The sequence below is a fragment of the Prinia subflava genome, chromosome 7 (assembly GCF_021018805.1).
Source record: "Prinia subflava isolate CZ2003 ecotype Zambia chromosome 7, Cam_Psub_1.2, whole genome shotgun sequence".
In the NCBI taxonomy this organism is placed as follows: Eukaryota; Metazoa; Chordata; class Aves; order Passeriformes; family Cisticolidae; genus Prinia; species Prinia subflava.
The window spans coordinates 615,981-630,255 of NC_086253.1; the positions used below are offsets into that span (position 1 = coordinate 615,981).

A 14,275-nucleotide genomic window follows, 5' to 3' on the forward strand; every position below is an offset into this window, starting at 1 on the left:
TTGGAGAGGGAGGGAACTGCATTCCTACCCCGGCCAGCCTGGCAGGGGCTCAGCAGGACAGAAGATGACCGGGGTGAATCCAACTTGTCTGGAGCCACCAACTCCATCCCATAATCGCGGGCAGACCGGGGGGGTTGGCTCTTGTCCCCCCTGGGGCATCGATCCCTGCTCTGTCCTGCCAAGCCCCTTCCCCACCCTCAGGGACCTGCGAACAGCTCAGGCGCTGGCTGGGAGGAAGAGGAGGGCTGGCATTCCCTGACACTCGGGTGGGATTCCCTGGGAAACTCGGGCCGGCATTCCCTGACACTCGGGTGGGATTCCCTGGGAGACTCGGGCCGGCATTCCCTGACACTCGGGCCGGCATTCCCTGACACTCGGCTGTCCCAAGGGAGCAGAGCCATCCGTGCACCCCTCACGGGTTATCACCCCGGCACAAAACCCCCGGTCAAATCCCGAGGGCCAGGGGAATGTGATTCCATCCCTCTCAAATACCAGTACATTTTCCAAACCTGATCAAGCCCAGCAGTTTTAATTAAACCATTCCCGGGTTGGACATTCCCCGCGGGGGGCCGGGCCGGGCAGACCCTGCGGGAGCATCCCCGGAGCGGGCTCGGGTCCCCGCCAGCTCCCGGGGGATTAAAGGTGTCCTGAGAACAAGGAAAGGGCGCAATCAGCTCAGCCCCCGGCCGGGCGGGATCGGAACGGCCCCCGGGCCCTCTTGTCCCGGGGCTGATTGGAATGAGCCATCGGCATGCCAGATTAGCGCGCTAAACCCGCGCCCAGCCCGCTCCCGGCAGACATGTGAAGACATTAGCACAGTTTGGGCTCTTTGAGATGTGCCGGCTAATCCCCGCACTAGCCGGGACAAAGGGCAGCTCCTGTCGCACTGTCCCCTGTGCCCTGTATCACCCCTCGCACCCTCCCCTGCTCCTTGCACTGTCCCCTCTTACATTGTCCCCTTCTCCTGCAGCATATCCCCGGTTCTGGGCACTGTTCCTCCTCTCCGTGCACCATCCTCTTCTCCTGATATTGTCCTGTCTCTCCTGGCATCCTCTCCTTGCACCATCCCCTCCACTGTCCCCCCTTTTCCTGGACTGTCCCCCTGTCCTTGGCCCAGGTTTCACATCAGCCCAAATAAATCCTCCGCCTGAGGCTCTCCTTCCCCAGCTCTGAACCCAGACAGGCACGGGCTAAGCCCAGTCCCAGGGCTGGCACTGCCCAGCTGAGCCCCACAATGTCCCCACTGCTGCTCTTGGCTGGGACATCCCAGGGACTCTGCACCCTTCAGGAGCCCCCCAGCCTCCCGTGGATCCCACCTTTGGATCATCCCCTGCTCAGTGTCCATCCCAAACCCGCTGGATTTGAAACCTCCCCCAAGCAATGAAAAGCAAGGCCTGGCTCATCCTTGCCCGGCTGAGATGTCACCCCAGAGCTCAGGCCACAGAGCTCCCTCCAGCTCTGCCTTCAGGTGCATTTTCCCTCCTGTCCTGGCTCTGAAATCCCTGGAGAGGAAGCCAGCACTGGGTGGGATTTATGAGCCGTGGGCAGAGCAGGGTGTTGTGGTGAACAAACCCTCCCCAGGGTTCTGGGACCTCTGAAGGTCCTGAGCTGGGAGATTTCAAAGTTCCCAACACCTCTGGGATGAGCTGAGGCTGCAGGTGGCTCCCACTTCCCCAGGTGAATTCCCAGGAGCAAGCCCTGCAGGAATGGGGGTTATTCCTGCAAAAGATGAGCCCAAGAGTTGCATAAATAATTTATTTCACCCCAAACCCCAGGGGTGCCCTGTACATCCTGTATATATTAGATATTGCCATATTATACATCCTATAATACACACACACAAAGGGCCCATGGAGGCTCAGCTGCTCTTTGTCACAGTCTGTGCAGGGGCTGTCCCTGAGCCAGGGGATGAGGCCGTGTCCTCCTGGCTGTCCCCTGGCTCTGCTGGGGAGTCTTTGTCCTCCTCGTGGTGGCTCTGCGAGTCTGGGCTCCTCTGCGGGGTGCCCAAACCCATTTTGGCCAGTTTGGCTTGCTGCTGTTCCAGGCTTTGTTTCCTCCACTTGATCCTCCGGTTCTGGAACCAGACCTTCACCTTGGAATCAGGGAATCATGGAATGATCAAGTTTGGAAAGGTCACTGAGCCCAGCCATTAACCTGGCACCACCACACTCCCCACTAAACCTGTCCCCAAGTGCCACACCCACGGGTTTTGGACACTTCCAAGGATGGATTCCCCCAGTTCCCTCCCGCACTCCCACTTGGGAAAGAGCAGAGCTTGGCTGTCCAGCCTGGCCCCTGGGCTCAGGCAGCATCCAGTCCATCCCTGACAGGATGGAAAACTGCTCCCAGGAGCTGGACCTGCCCGTGGTGGAGGAGCCCAGCCTTAGGGGGACACAGGGTCCTGGCTCTGGGATAACCACGCCGTGCCTCAGTTTCCCCACCTGCGATCCACCACCCTTTTCATGGAGTCCCTGCAATCAGCACCCCCGGCGCTCCCGTGCCAGGCTGAGGGACAATTCCCAGCTCCCCGGGAGCCTTCCTGGAGCTGCCGGTGGCGGCAGGAGGAGCCGGGGGAGGCGGGGCTCACCTGCTCCTCGGTGAGGCGCAGGGAGGAGGCGAGCAGGCAGCGCTCCTGCCCCACCAGGTACTGCTGCCGAGCAAACTCCTGCTCCAGCCGCGCCAGCTGCTCGCTGCTGAAGATGGTCCGGACACGCTTGGCTTTGCCAGGCTTGGCCTTGAGCAGGGGGAAGCAGCACTTGGAGATCAGGAAGCCTGGAGGTGACACAGAGAGAATTTCCCATGTAGAGGTGGAAGGAGCTCTCCCACGTTTGGAGATGTCCCTTTTGGGGGTGTCCCAAGAGAGATGGGCATGGACTCGCCAGGAAGAGATCCCCTTGGAGAGGTGGAAGGAGATCCCCATCTGCAGGTGTCCCCATGGGAGAGGCGGATTCAGGCCCCCATTTGGAGACATTCCCGCGGGAGAAGTGGGCAGGGCCGTCCCTGGAAGAAGGGGGCCGTCCCACCTTGGGAGGGGTCCCTGGGAGAGGCGGTCACGGGACCCCCTTGAAGAGATGGAGGGGGGTCCCCATGGGGGGATATTCCCGCTGGAGAGGGGCTGTGGACCCCTCTGGAAGAGATCCCCATGAATGGGATCCCCTGTTTGGAGAGGGGCCGAGGGTCCCCCCTTGGAGTGGTGGTGGAAGGGGGTCCCCGTTTAGGGGTGTCTCCCTGGGAGATGGACAAGTGCCCCCGTGGAGGGGAAGGTCCCCATTGCGGGGTGTCCCCCGGCAGAGGCGGATGCGGGTCCCCGAGGGAGAAGGGACCCCCGTGGGGGTGCGGGGCGCCCCCGGAGCAGCGGAGGGTCCCGGGGTCGGGATTTCGGTACCTGTAGCCCCGAGCCGGGCGGCCCAGGCGGGGGGGACCCCGCAGGCGGGGGCGCAGAGCGGCGGCAGCGGCGGGCCCGGGCCCGGGGGGCAGCCCCAGAGCGGGGCCGGGGCCGGCGGCGGGGGCGAGGCGCGGCCCAGCAGCGCCGCGATGGTGAAGGAGCGGCCGGGGGGCGCCGGGGCCGGGGCCGGGGGCGGCATCGCGGGGCCGAGGGGCAGCGCCGCCCGCCCTTTATAGGGCCCGTGGGCACCGGGGCGGGACCGCGGCATCGCCCCTGCCCCGCCCGGCACCCGCTCCGCGTCCCCTCCTTGCGCCTCTGCCCGCCCTGGGATGTCCCCTGGCCGTGCCCCCTGCTCTCCATGGCGTGTCCCCTCCCTGTCCCCCAGCCCTCAACAGGGGTGTCCCACCGCAATGTCCGCCAGCTCTTGATGGCAATGTCCCCCCCGCATGTCCCCTTGCTCTCGACTGGGTGTCCCATCCGTGCCCCTCTGCCTTCAGTGGGGAACTCCCCATGCCCCCCTGCCCTTGACTGGGTGTCCCTCCCTGTCACCTTACCCCTCCCTGTCACCTTACCCCTCCATGTCACCCTACCCTCGATGGGAAGATACCCCCCATACCCCCTGCCCCCACCTGAGACGTTGTCCCATGTCCCCCTGCCCTTGACTGGGTGTCCGTCTGTGTTCCCCTGCCCTCATTGGATGTCCCCCTCATGTCCCCCCGCCCCTGGGGCAGAGACCCCCGTGTCTCACAGGGTGACATTGGCCCTGAATTACTCAGGCAGGAGGATCCGAATGCCCAGGGGACCACACAGGAACCCAGTGTCACTCTAAGGCCACCAAATTCCCAGGAGAGGGACTTGGGGTCCCCCTTGGCGCTCTGAGCTCTGTCCCCGGCCCTTTTGGGGGGTCAGTACACCCCGGGCCAGCGAGGGGAGGCGCAGGGATGCCCTGGTGGCAGCGGCAGAGGCGGGGGGCTCTCCTGCAGCCCCAGCTCGGCTGATGGGATTCAGATGGTCATTAGGGTCTGAGAGTCTTAAAAATCCCGCAGCTTTTCCTAATGAGCTGGGAAAAGTCACACCTCGGCCGAGCGGCTCCCCCGGGGCTCGGGGCTTTACGGGGGAGGAAATGGGGCTCGGGGGAGCCGGGCCGGGGCCACACCTGCGCCGCAGCAGCCCCCTCGTTCGGCTTCCCGAGGGACAGACCCCGAACCCCGGGCTGGGAATGGCCCGAGCAGGGCTGCGGGCTGGGAAAGTCATCACGGGCTGTGCCTGGGCAGGAGCATCCCCTGCTCTGCGGCCTCCCGGCACCTCGGGGGGGACACGGACACGGGAACCCCCAGATCCGCGGTGCTGGGGCACCCCCCGGCAGGGGAAAGCTCCCCAGGGGGGTCTGTACCCCCAAAAAGCCCTAAAATCCCGTGGTGGGCACGTGAGGGGCGATGCCACATCCCTGGGCAGCACGGGGACCCCTCCCACTGCCACTGCGGCGGGGGCAAACAGAGGCCCTGGGGAGGGGGCAGAGATGAAAGGGTGGCAGATTTGGTGTTATTGGGTCTTAATTACGGCCTTGGAAAGATGAAAAGGCGGGAGGCCCTTGGTGGGCTCGGCTGTGTTTGGAAAGGAGGTGCTTTCCCTTTTTTTATTCCCCTTTTCCTCTCCTCTGTTTGACGGAGCTCAGCAAACACCCCTGGAGCCCTCACACAGCCGGGTGGTCCCAGGATGGGGCTGCTCAGCATCCCTGAGCTGGGTGGGATCCTCGTGGCACCCGTGGGGGTGGGATCCAGGGGATGCGGGGCCAAAATGGGGATACTGGGACCCAGAGGTGCTTTGGTATCCAAATGATTTGGGGCAAAATGGGGATAGGGGTACCCAGTAGTTGTTTGGAACCCTTTTCTTTTCCAGCTGGGAGAATCCTGTCCTGCAGGGATGGCAGGGAGGTGGCAGGAATTTGGGGAGGTGCAGACGAGGAGCAGGGAGAGCTGGAACTGGGGTCACAGACCCGGCCTCCTTTCAGCAGGTCTGGATCCCGGAGCAGGATGTGAATCCAGGGATGGCTCGTGCCTAATTTCGAGGATTAATTGCCGAAGGCTCCAGCTCCTGAGCTAATTAATGACAAAGCTGCTCATTAGGCCTGGGCCAGGCCGTCTGGGCAGGGTGTGGATTGCAGGGGGATGGAGCCTCCAGGATCCCCGGAGAGGCTCAGGGTGACCCCGGAGCCCCCTGGGCTTTGTGTCCCTGCCCTGTCCTGCAGCATCCCTCTGCCCATTGTCCGTCTGTCCGTGTGTCCATCCCGGCTCTTGGAGCCTTTCACCCACAAAATCCACGACTGCCAGCCCTGCGTGTGTGGCCAGGGACACCCCCAGTTTGCCGGGAAAAGGGACATTTTCTACCAATTCCGCCGAAATTACTGGGAAACAGGGAAGTGTTTGGATACTCACTGCCATCAAGTGGCTGAGGAGGATCCAGACCTGACCCTGGTCCTTTGTGGGATCATTTTATTGGAATTCCACATCCGCCCCCAAGAAAATCCTCTCTTCTTTCCAGTTATTAAAGGTCTCACACCCACATTTGGGATGCAGAGCAAAGCCCTCCCTTAAGCATCCTAAGATATGCAGCTCCACTTCTTCTCTCCAAAGACCTGACCCAGCTCCAGGGAGATTTTCCCAAGCAGGACTCAGACGTGCACAGGTCACCCCAGCTGTTTGAGGGTGAAAATGCAGGAAAAATAAAGAAAAAAAATTATTAAACCCTGTGAGATTTCCCTGACCCGAGAAACTCCTTGCACAGGAGCTTTTTAAAGTTGGCAGCTCCAACAGAGGAATTTCTGCAGATAATGACATCCCTAGCTGAATGATATGGGAGAGGATGTGCCCCAAATCCCAAACTGGGGTGTCCTGCAGCAGGACAGGATCCTGCTGTCCCAGGATGCTGGGAAGGGAACCCTTGGGACTGGGATGGGCCCCCAGGGCTGGGTTTGATCGCCCCAGGAATGGGATGGGTTTCCCAGGGCTGGGTTTGATCACCCCAGGAATGGGATGGGTTTCCCAGGGCTGGGATGGATCCTTCAGGAATTGGGGCAGCAGGGGTAGGTATTGTTCAAAGCTTTTTCCATACACCTGAAGAAAAAATGATGATTTTGTTTTTTCTCCATAATCTTCCTTATTTCTGTTCTGGGGCTTTTGGACCTGTGGTTCCCCTGGGGTCCCTGCCCTGCCCTTCCCGCTCTGCTTTGGTCCTGCTCCGTACCCAAACTCCTTTGGATGCTGGAGTGCCAAAGGAGCCACTTCCACAAAACATTCCCTTTTTGGAGCATCTGTCCAATTCCCAAAGGCACCTGGAGTGCTGAGCACCTCTGATCCACAGGGATCCAGGGCACCCCTGTCAGCAGGGATCCCAGTTAGGGAACGTCCCAGTTAGTGACAATCCCAGTTAGGGAACGTCCCAGTTAGTGACAATCCCAGTTAGCAGGGATCCCAGTTAGTGACATACCTGGTTAGCAGGGATCCACTTAGGGAACATCCCAGTTAGTGACAATCCCAGTTAGCAGGGATCCCAGTTAGGGAACATTCCCGATTAGCAGGGATCCCAGTTAGGGAACGTTCCAGCTGGCACAACTGCAGTCAGCTTCCAGCTCCCATCACCAACCACCCCAATTAACAGGCTGCTAATTACTGGGGATGCCAGTCAGGGCCGATCGTACTGAGTGTATCCAGAGATCCCAGTTATGGGGATCCCAGTAAAACATCCCGGGCAGGGGATCCCAGAGGATCCCGGCTGGGAGGGGCCGCAGGGCAGGTCCCAAAGCAGGGTCCCAGTGAGGTCCCAGTGGGGTCCCAGTGGGTCCCAGTGGGTCCCCGCGGTGCCGTTCCCGCAGTGACCGCCAGAGGGCGATCCCAGACCGCGCTGGGCCCCGGCGGCACCGGGAGGGGACAGAGGGATGGGGACACTGAAATGGGACAGGGGATGGGGACAGAGGGATGGGGACAGAGGGATAGGACAGCGGGATGGGGACACTGAAATGGGACAGAGGGATGGGGACAGCGGGATGGGGACACTTAAATGGGACAGGGGATGGGGACAGAGGGATGGGGACAAAGGGATGGGACAGGGGATGGGACAGTGGGATGGGGACAGTGGGGTGGGGACACTGAAATGAGACAGAGGGATGGGGACAGCAGGATGGGGACAGCAGGATGGGACACTGGGATGCGACAGTGGGAAGGGACACACTGGAACAGGACACACCAGAGTGGGATGCACTGGGCTGGTGACACCAGCTGGGACACGCCAGCTGGGACACGCTGGAATGGGATATCTGGGATGGAAGGCACCTGGAAGGAACAGGAGGGCTGGGACACAGCGGGGTGGGACAGCAGGATGGGACACACCAGGATGGGACAAACTGGGCTGGCACACACCAGGATGGAACAGTGGGATGGGACACCCCAGGATGGGACAGTGGGATGGGACACACCAGCATGGGACAGTGGGAGGGACACCCCAGGATGGGACCCTCCAGTGCCAGGAGGTTTTTCCCGGGGTGTTTATTACGGAGGGTTATCCCGATGGATCCAGGGGAGTTCTGAGCTGTCCCCTCCCCGTGCTTGGGTGCCATCGAGCCACACGAGCTCTGGCTGAGCCTTTGGGTGTCGATGTGGGACACGTCCCCACCACCCCAAGGGACAGCAGCAGTGGGGACCACGGGCAGGGGGAGATTTGTCCTTCACACGCTGATTTTGGGACAGCAGCACCAAACTCCTCTGACCTTCCCTGGGGTCCACTCCGGGGGGGTCTCAGCAGCCCCAGGGCCACCAGCCCCTCGGGGGGTCCCCTTCTCTCGCCATCTGCCCCCCAAGTGTGGGAGGGGTCAGCGCCCCTCCATCTGCCCAGCGGGAAAGTCACCCGCGGTGTCATTGCCAAATCCAGAGGCGCCCGCGGAATTGATGGCGCCGGATTTCCACCCCGGTTTGTCAACAAGGCCCCTTGGCCTCCCCCGGAGCCCCCTTAATCCGGCGCACAATTGCAGTTTGCTGTGCAAACAGCGCGGGGGCTTTGCAGGAGCGATGTGTCCTTGGGGAGAGAGTCCCGCACGGCTCCGGCGGGATCGGGGGGCGCAGGCAGCGCCCTCCGCTGACCCCGCTCCCGCCCGCTGTTCCCACCTCATCAGCATTGATTGACTCCCGGCAAGGGTAATAGCACCAGGGGATTGATGCCCTGAATCCCGGCCCGAGATCAAGTGGAGCACATTTTCCATGCGGGGTCCTCTGGCTAAAGCCCAGAGCGGCGATTCTGCCCCCTGGAAGGGCGGGTGAAGGGGACAGGGGGGCAGGAGAAGGGAGAGGGGAGGGAGGAGCCCCCAGCCCTCCCCACTCCACCAAACAATCAGAATAAAAGCCAATTATTTCTCCCATTTCCCTTCCCGAGATGAGCGATAAAGTGTCCATCCCGAAAAGCGCCTGATAACGCTTTAATTTCACTGCGAGGCCTAAAAATGCCATTTCTACGCAAAGCAGGGCCCCGCTCTCCTCCCCGGCCAGCTTTTGATAAATGTTGGGTGATTTTTTCCTCCCTTTTTTTTGCCCATTCCCCGCTCGGTTGGCGCAGGGGAAATGCCCCCGGAGCTACGAGCGCCGCACAATAAAGCAAAATCATATTTTAGTCAAAATAGGCAGACGGCGCTCGCAGCCAACTTTCAAATTAGCATTTTGAGGGCAAATATGCAGCAATTTGAGATAATGAGGCCTGATTATTCAATCCAATGAATGTTAAATAGGCAGCGAGGGCGCCCGCGCCTTATCTCCCCCGCTTTCCATTTATTTGACTTTAGTTTAGTTTTAATCGTTTCCCATTTGAACTCTTTATTTGTCTTGGCTCAGGCCCCTTCCCCCACAGCCCCACTCCCCTCCGCTCCCTCCCTCCATTCCCGGGCATCCCTGCGCTGCCAGCTGGGATTCTGGGCTGGGAACCCGCGGCCTCCGGCCCCTTCCCCACGGATCTGAACAAGTTCTGCTGCTTGTGTTCCAAGGACTTGGGGCTGGGGGAGCTCTGGGTGCTGCTCTCAGTCCCAGTCCGTGTGTCCAGGCTTGAGGAGGGTTTGATGGTGGTGGGAATATTTGCAGGGATAAGAACTGGGGAAGAGATTCCATGGAACTGAGGAATGTTTTGAGTTGAAAGGGACCTTAAATCCTATCCCGTTCCATGGGCAGGGACACATCCCACTGTCCCAGGTGGATCCAAGCCCTGTCCAGCCTGGCCTTGGGCACTGCCAGGGATCCAGGGGCAGCCACAGCAAAGCTGGGAATTCCAGCCCAGCCCCTCCCCACCCTCCCAGGCAGCAATTCCTGCACAAGATCCCAGCCCAATCTCCCCTTTCCCAGTGGGAGCCATTCCCTGTGTCCTGTCCCTCCATCCCTTGTCCCCAGTCCCTCTGCAGCTCTCCTGGAGCCCCTGCAGGCCCTGCCAGGGGCTGGCAGCTCTCCCTGGAGCCTTCCTTTCACCAGGGGAACATTCCCAGCTCTCCCAGCTCTGCCCTGGGAATGAGATCCCAGCCCTGGGAATGGGATCCCAGCCCTGGGAATGGGATTCCAGCCCTGGGAATGGCATCCCAGCCCTGGGAATGGGATCCCAGCCCCGGGAATGGGATCCCGGCCCTGGGAATGGGATCCCAACCCTGGGAATGAGATCTCAACCCTGGGAATGGGATCCCAGCCCTGGGAATGGGATCCCAGCCCTGGGAATGGGAGCCAGGCCTGGCTCAGCATCCCCAATCCCACATCCCATCGTGCAGCTCCCAGTGTTTCCTGCAGCGCTTCCCTTCACTCCCAGGAAATTCCCATTGCTCTGCAGCCCCACCAAGGAGCTTCTCCCACCCCAGGGAGGGGCAGCTCCAGCCTGGGAAGCTCCTGGAGCGAGCAGCTGCTGATCCCATTGGGATGGAGAGTGGGATTTTGGACCAAAAATATGGAGAAAGAAAAAGAAAGTCATTATATTTGTGTTATTTTCCAGCTTCTTCCCAGGGTGGGAGCTGGGTTTGTTGGGAGTCCACATCCAGAGTTTTAGAGGAGCATCGGGTGAGCTGGGGGAGGAGGAAGAAAAAATTAAGTTAATCAAAAATTGAAGAAAAAAGTTCAAGTTGAGGGAGAAATGAACGGAAAATAATAAATTAAAATTGAAGGAAAAAAATAAAATAACAGCAGAAATTAAAGACAAAGGAAAAATCGATGTTAAAAATTGAAGTTGAAGTAAAATTTAAAGCAAAAAGATTAAAGTTGGAACAAGAATTAAAGGAAAATTTCACTCAGCTCAGGCTTGCTGAGGAAGCTGCAAAGGATCCCTCTGTTCCCTTTGATTCCAAAGTGGAATAAAAAATACAGTAATTGATTTCAGGGGTAATTAAAAACCCTCCTTATGCATCAAATGCAGAGGTGAGCATGAAATCAGAGAGATGAATAAATACGAGATAAATAAATAGGAGCAGGGCAGGGAAGGTGAAGGGAGATGGAAAAAAATTCCCAATTATGGAGGTAAAAGATGGGAAGTGGCGGAGAAGAGGAGATGTGGTGAGAGTAGAGATAATCAGAGCATAAAAAAGGGGGGAAAACAATCAAAAGAAGGGAAAATCAAAAGCAGATGCTGAGGAGGGATAAGGGGCGGCCGGTGGAGCAGGGACAGGCCCTGGACTGGAGGGATAATTGGATTTTAGTTCATCTCGGGGGCGATAAGGAATTCCCGGCGTCGGGTTTTATTCCCACATGAAGCATATTTTAACGGGATATTTGAATACGGCTGGGGCAGCACACCCCGACGGAGAAAATACAGGATTTTCCACCAGTCATGTGTTTGCTTGGAGGCTTTTTGGGGTAAAATGTGGCTCTTCCTGCACTCAGCTGCTGCAGCCCCATCAGGAGCATTTGGGGCAAGCAGGAGCCCCAAAAGCAGGGGAAGGGACACAGGACCATGGAATGATGGGGCTGGAAGGGACCTCAGAGCCACTGGGTGTCCCCAAAGCAGGGAAAGGGACACAGGAATCATGGAATGATGGGGCTGGAAGGGACCTCAGAGCCACTGGGTGTCCCCAAAGCAGGGAAAGGGACACAGGACCATGGAATGATGAGGCTGGAAGGGACCTCAGAGCCACTGGGTGTCCCCAAAGCAGGGAAAGGGACACAGGAATCATGGAATGATGGGGCTGGAAGGGGAACACACTCCGTGTCCCCAAAGCAGGGAAAGGGACACAGGGCCATGGAATGATGGGGCTGGAAGGGACCTTGGAGCTGCTGGGTGTCCCCAAAGCAGGGAAAGGGACACAGAAACCATGGAATGATGGTGCTGAAAGGGACCTCGGAGCTGCTGGGTGTCCCCAAAGCAGGGAAAGGGCCACGGGCCCATGTAATGGCCGGGGCTGGAACGGGAGCCGCTGGTGCCCCCGCGCTGGAGCGGAACGGGCGCGCCGGGAGCCGCGGGAGCGGAGCGGAGATGGCAGCGATAGCGCAGCGCAGGCACCGACCCCGGCGCCCCGGCCGCCGCTTATCGCGGCCGCATCGCCGCCCGCGGCCGCGCCGCGACCTTGCTGCGGGCGGGAAGGGCGGCGGAGCGCGGTTAACGCGACATTAGCGCGGGGGCTGCCCCTCGCCTGCCCCGGCCTGGGACACGCTCCTGGCTGCGAGGGGAAGGGCGCGCCGAGCCCCGGGATAATCCGCGGGAACACCGGGAATGATCCGTGGGGACACCGGGGATAAACCCGTGGGGACACCGGGAATGATCCGCGGGGACACCGGGAATCTGCTCCGTGTGCGCGTGGTCACGGGAGAACGGCCCTGGGGGCTCCGTCAGCCGGGGGGGGACACAGGTGTGGGTGTGCAGGCGTGGGGTGTGGGTAGGGGCACACCTGGATATGGGCACACCTGGGCATGGGCACACCTGGGCATGGGCACACTTGAGAACAAACACATTAGTGTGTGGACACACCTGAGCACGGACACACCAGGACATGCACACACCTGGGCATGGACACACCTGGGCATGGACACGCTTGGGCATGAGCACACTCGGGTACAGACATACCTGTGTGCTTGTATGTACATGGCACACCTGTGCAGGGACACACCTGTGCAGGGACACACCTGTGCAGGGACACACCTGTGCAGGGACACACCTGTGCACCCCACGGCCGTGGCGGGGTCTGGGGGACAGGCAGAGTGGCAGAGCCAGCCGGGGGTGCGGGCAGGGGTGCCGGGTCCTGGGGATGCGTGTGTGTCACCGGTGCCACCGCAGGGGTGTCACCGCAGGGGTGCCACCGCAGGGGTGTGGCCGCACCGGGGCTGGGCGTCACCCCGGCCCCGCCCCTGCCACGCCCCCTGCGCGCGCCCCGAGCCACGCCCCCTCCGGCCGCTCCGCGGGGCGGGGCCAGGGGGCGGGGCCAGAGGGGCCGGGGCGGAGTCAAGGCGGGAGGGGCGGGAGTGGGGAGGGGCTATGGCCGCTCGTGGGGCGTGGCCAAGGCTTGGGGGCGGGGCTAGCGCGTGGCGGGGGCCGGGCTAAAGCCGGGCGGGGGCAGAGCCGGGCCGTCCTTGTGGGCGTGGCCAGAGGGGCGCGGGGGCGGGGCCGGCACCGTTGTGGGCGGGGCCGGCGCGGCCGGTGTGGCTCGCGCTGCGGCAGCGGCGGCTCCGAGCGGGGCCCGGCCCGGCCCGGCCGCTTCTCCCCGGCCCCGCCCGGCCCGGCCCGGCCCGGCCCGGCCCGGCCATGGCGCTGCTGCGGGCGGCCGCGCTGCCCGCCGAGGGCTGCCCGGCCTGGCTGCCCACGCACGTCCAGGTGACGGTGGTGCGGGCCCGCGGGCTGCGCTGCAAGGGCGGCGGCGGCGGCAAAGGCAAAGCGGGCGGCAGCGACGCGTACACCGTGATCCAGCTGGGCCGCGAGAAGTACAGCACCTCGGTGGCCGAGAAGAGCGGCGGCAGCCCCGAGTGGAGGGAGGAATGTGCCTTCGAGCTGCCCCCCGAGCCCGGGGCCTGCCCCGGGCTGGTGCTCACGGTGATGCACCGGGCGCTGGTGGGCATGGACCGGTTCCTGGGCCAGGCCCTGGTGCCCCTGGAGCCCGCCCGGCAGCGCGGCCGCGAGCCCGACGAGCGGTGAGTGCGGGCCCGGCCGGGGCTGGGCGGGACCCCCGTGTGGCCCGGGGTGGGTGTCCTGGGACCCCCGTGTGGCCCGGGGTGGGTGTCCTGGGACACCCGTGTGCCCCGGGGTGGGTGTCCCGGGACCCCCGTGTGGCCCGGGATGGGTGTCCTGGGACCCTCGTGTGTCCCGGGTGGGGTCTCAGTGTGCCCCAGGGTGGGCACATGGAATCCCCCGGTGCCCTGGCGTGGCTGGCGCTGGGTCACCGTGCGGCTCCGGACGGGCACCGCGGGGTCCCGGGGCAGCCAGGACGGGTGCGGGGGAGGAAGGACATCGCGGCTGCCACGGGCACCCTGGATGTGCCGCAGGGGTCGGGGTGTGGCGGGTCAGGCGTGTCCCGGGAAGGGATTTCGGGGGGCTCACCCCCCGTCCTGGGCTGTGCCCGCCGCAGGAGGGTTGGCACGGGCCCCTGGAAGGTGTCCCCAGGGTGTCCCCAGGGTGTCCCCGGAAGGACGCGGCAGAGCTCGGGGGCTCGCAGGGCCCGGGGATGCTCCAGGAAGGACATGGAGGAGGGGAGGGACATGGCGTGTGCGGCGGGAAGGAGGTGGCACAGGGGCTGCCTCGGGGCCTCCGTCCCCCTGCGAGGGGATCGTGCCGGACAGGGCAGCAGAGCATCCACCCCCCTGCCAGGGTCCCTCTGCACCCCGCAGGTTCTCCCGGGTCTGGCTCTCCTGGGAGCCGTGGCACAGCCGCACCTCGTGGTTTGTGCCCTGATGGCTGCGGTGGCTT

The 14,275-nt window shown here is 62.2% G+C and overlaps 2 protein-coding genes across 3 annotated transcripts in view; one reads left to right on the plus strand and one right to left on the minus strand.

The window, feature by feature from the left end:
* Window positions 1–1,858: 1,858 nt before the first annotated feature.
* Window positions 1,859–3,584, minus strand: LOC134552964 (homeobox protein not2-like). The gene is made up of 3 exons (XM_063402196.1): window positions 3,386–3,584; window positions 2,588–2,772; window positions 1,859–2,092 (listed from the first exon to the last, which is right to left on the minus strand). The coding sequence occupies exons 1-3, from the start codon at window positions 3,582–3,584 to the stop codon at window positions 1,859–1,861; spliced, it is 618 nt and encodes a 205-aa protein (XP_063258266.1).
* A 9,405-nt stretch (window positions 3,585–12,989) lies between these two features.
* Window positions 12,990–14,275, plus strand: part of RAB11FIP5 (RAB11 family interacting protein 5) — a 37,675-nt gene continuing 36,389 nt past the window's right edge. Inside the window, exon 1 of one of the 2 annotated variants that reach the window (XM_063401239.1) lies at window positions 12,990–13,503. In XM_063401239.1, the coding sequence (XP_063257309.1) occupies window positions 13,121–13,503 (383 nt within the window). In that variant the 5' untranslated portion in view covers window positions 12,990–13,120. The remainder of the gene's footprint in view (window positions 13,504–14,275) is intronic. The other variant, XM_063401240.1, reaches the window with a different exon arrangement.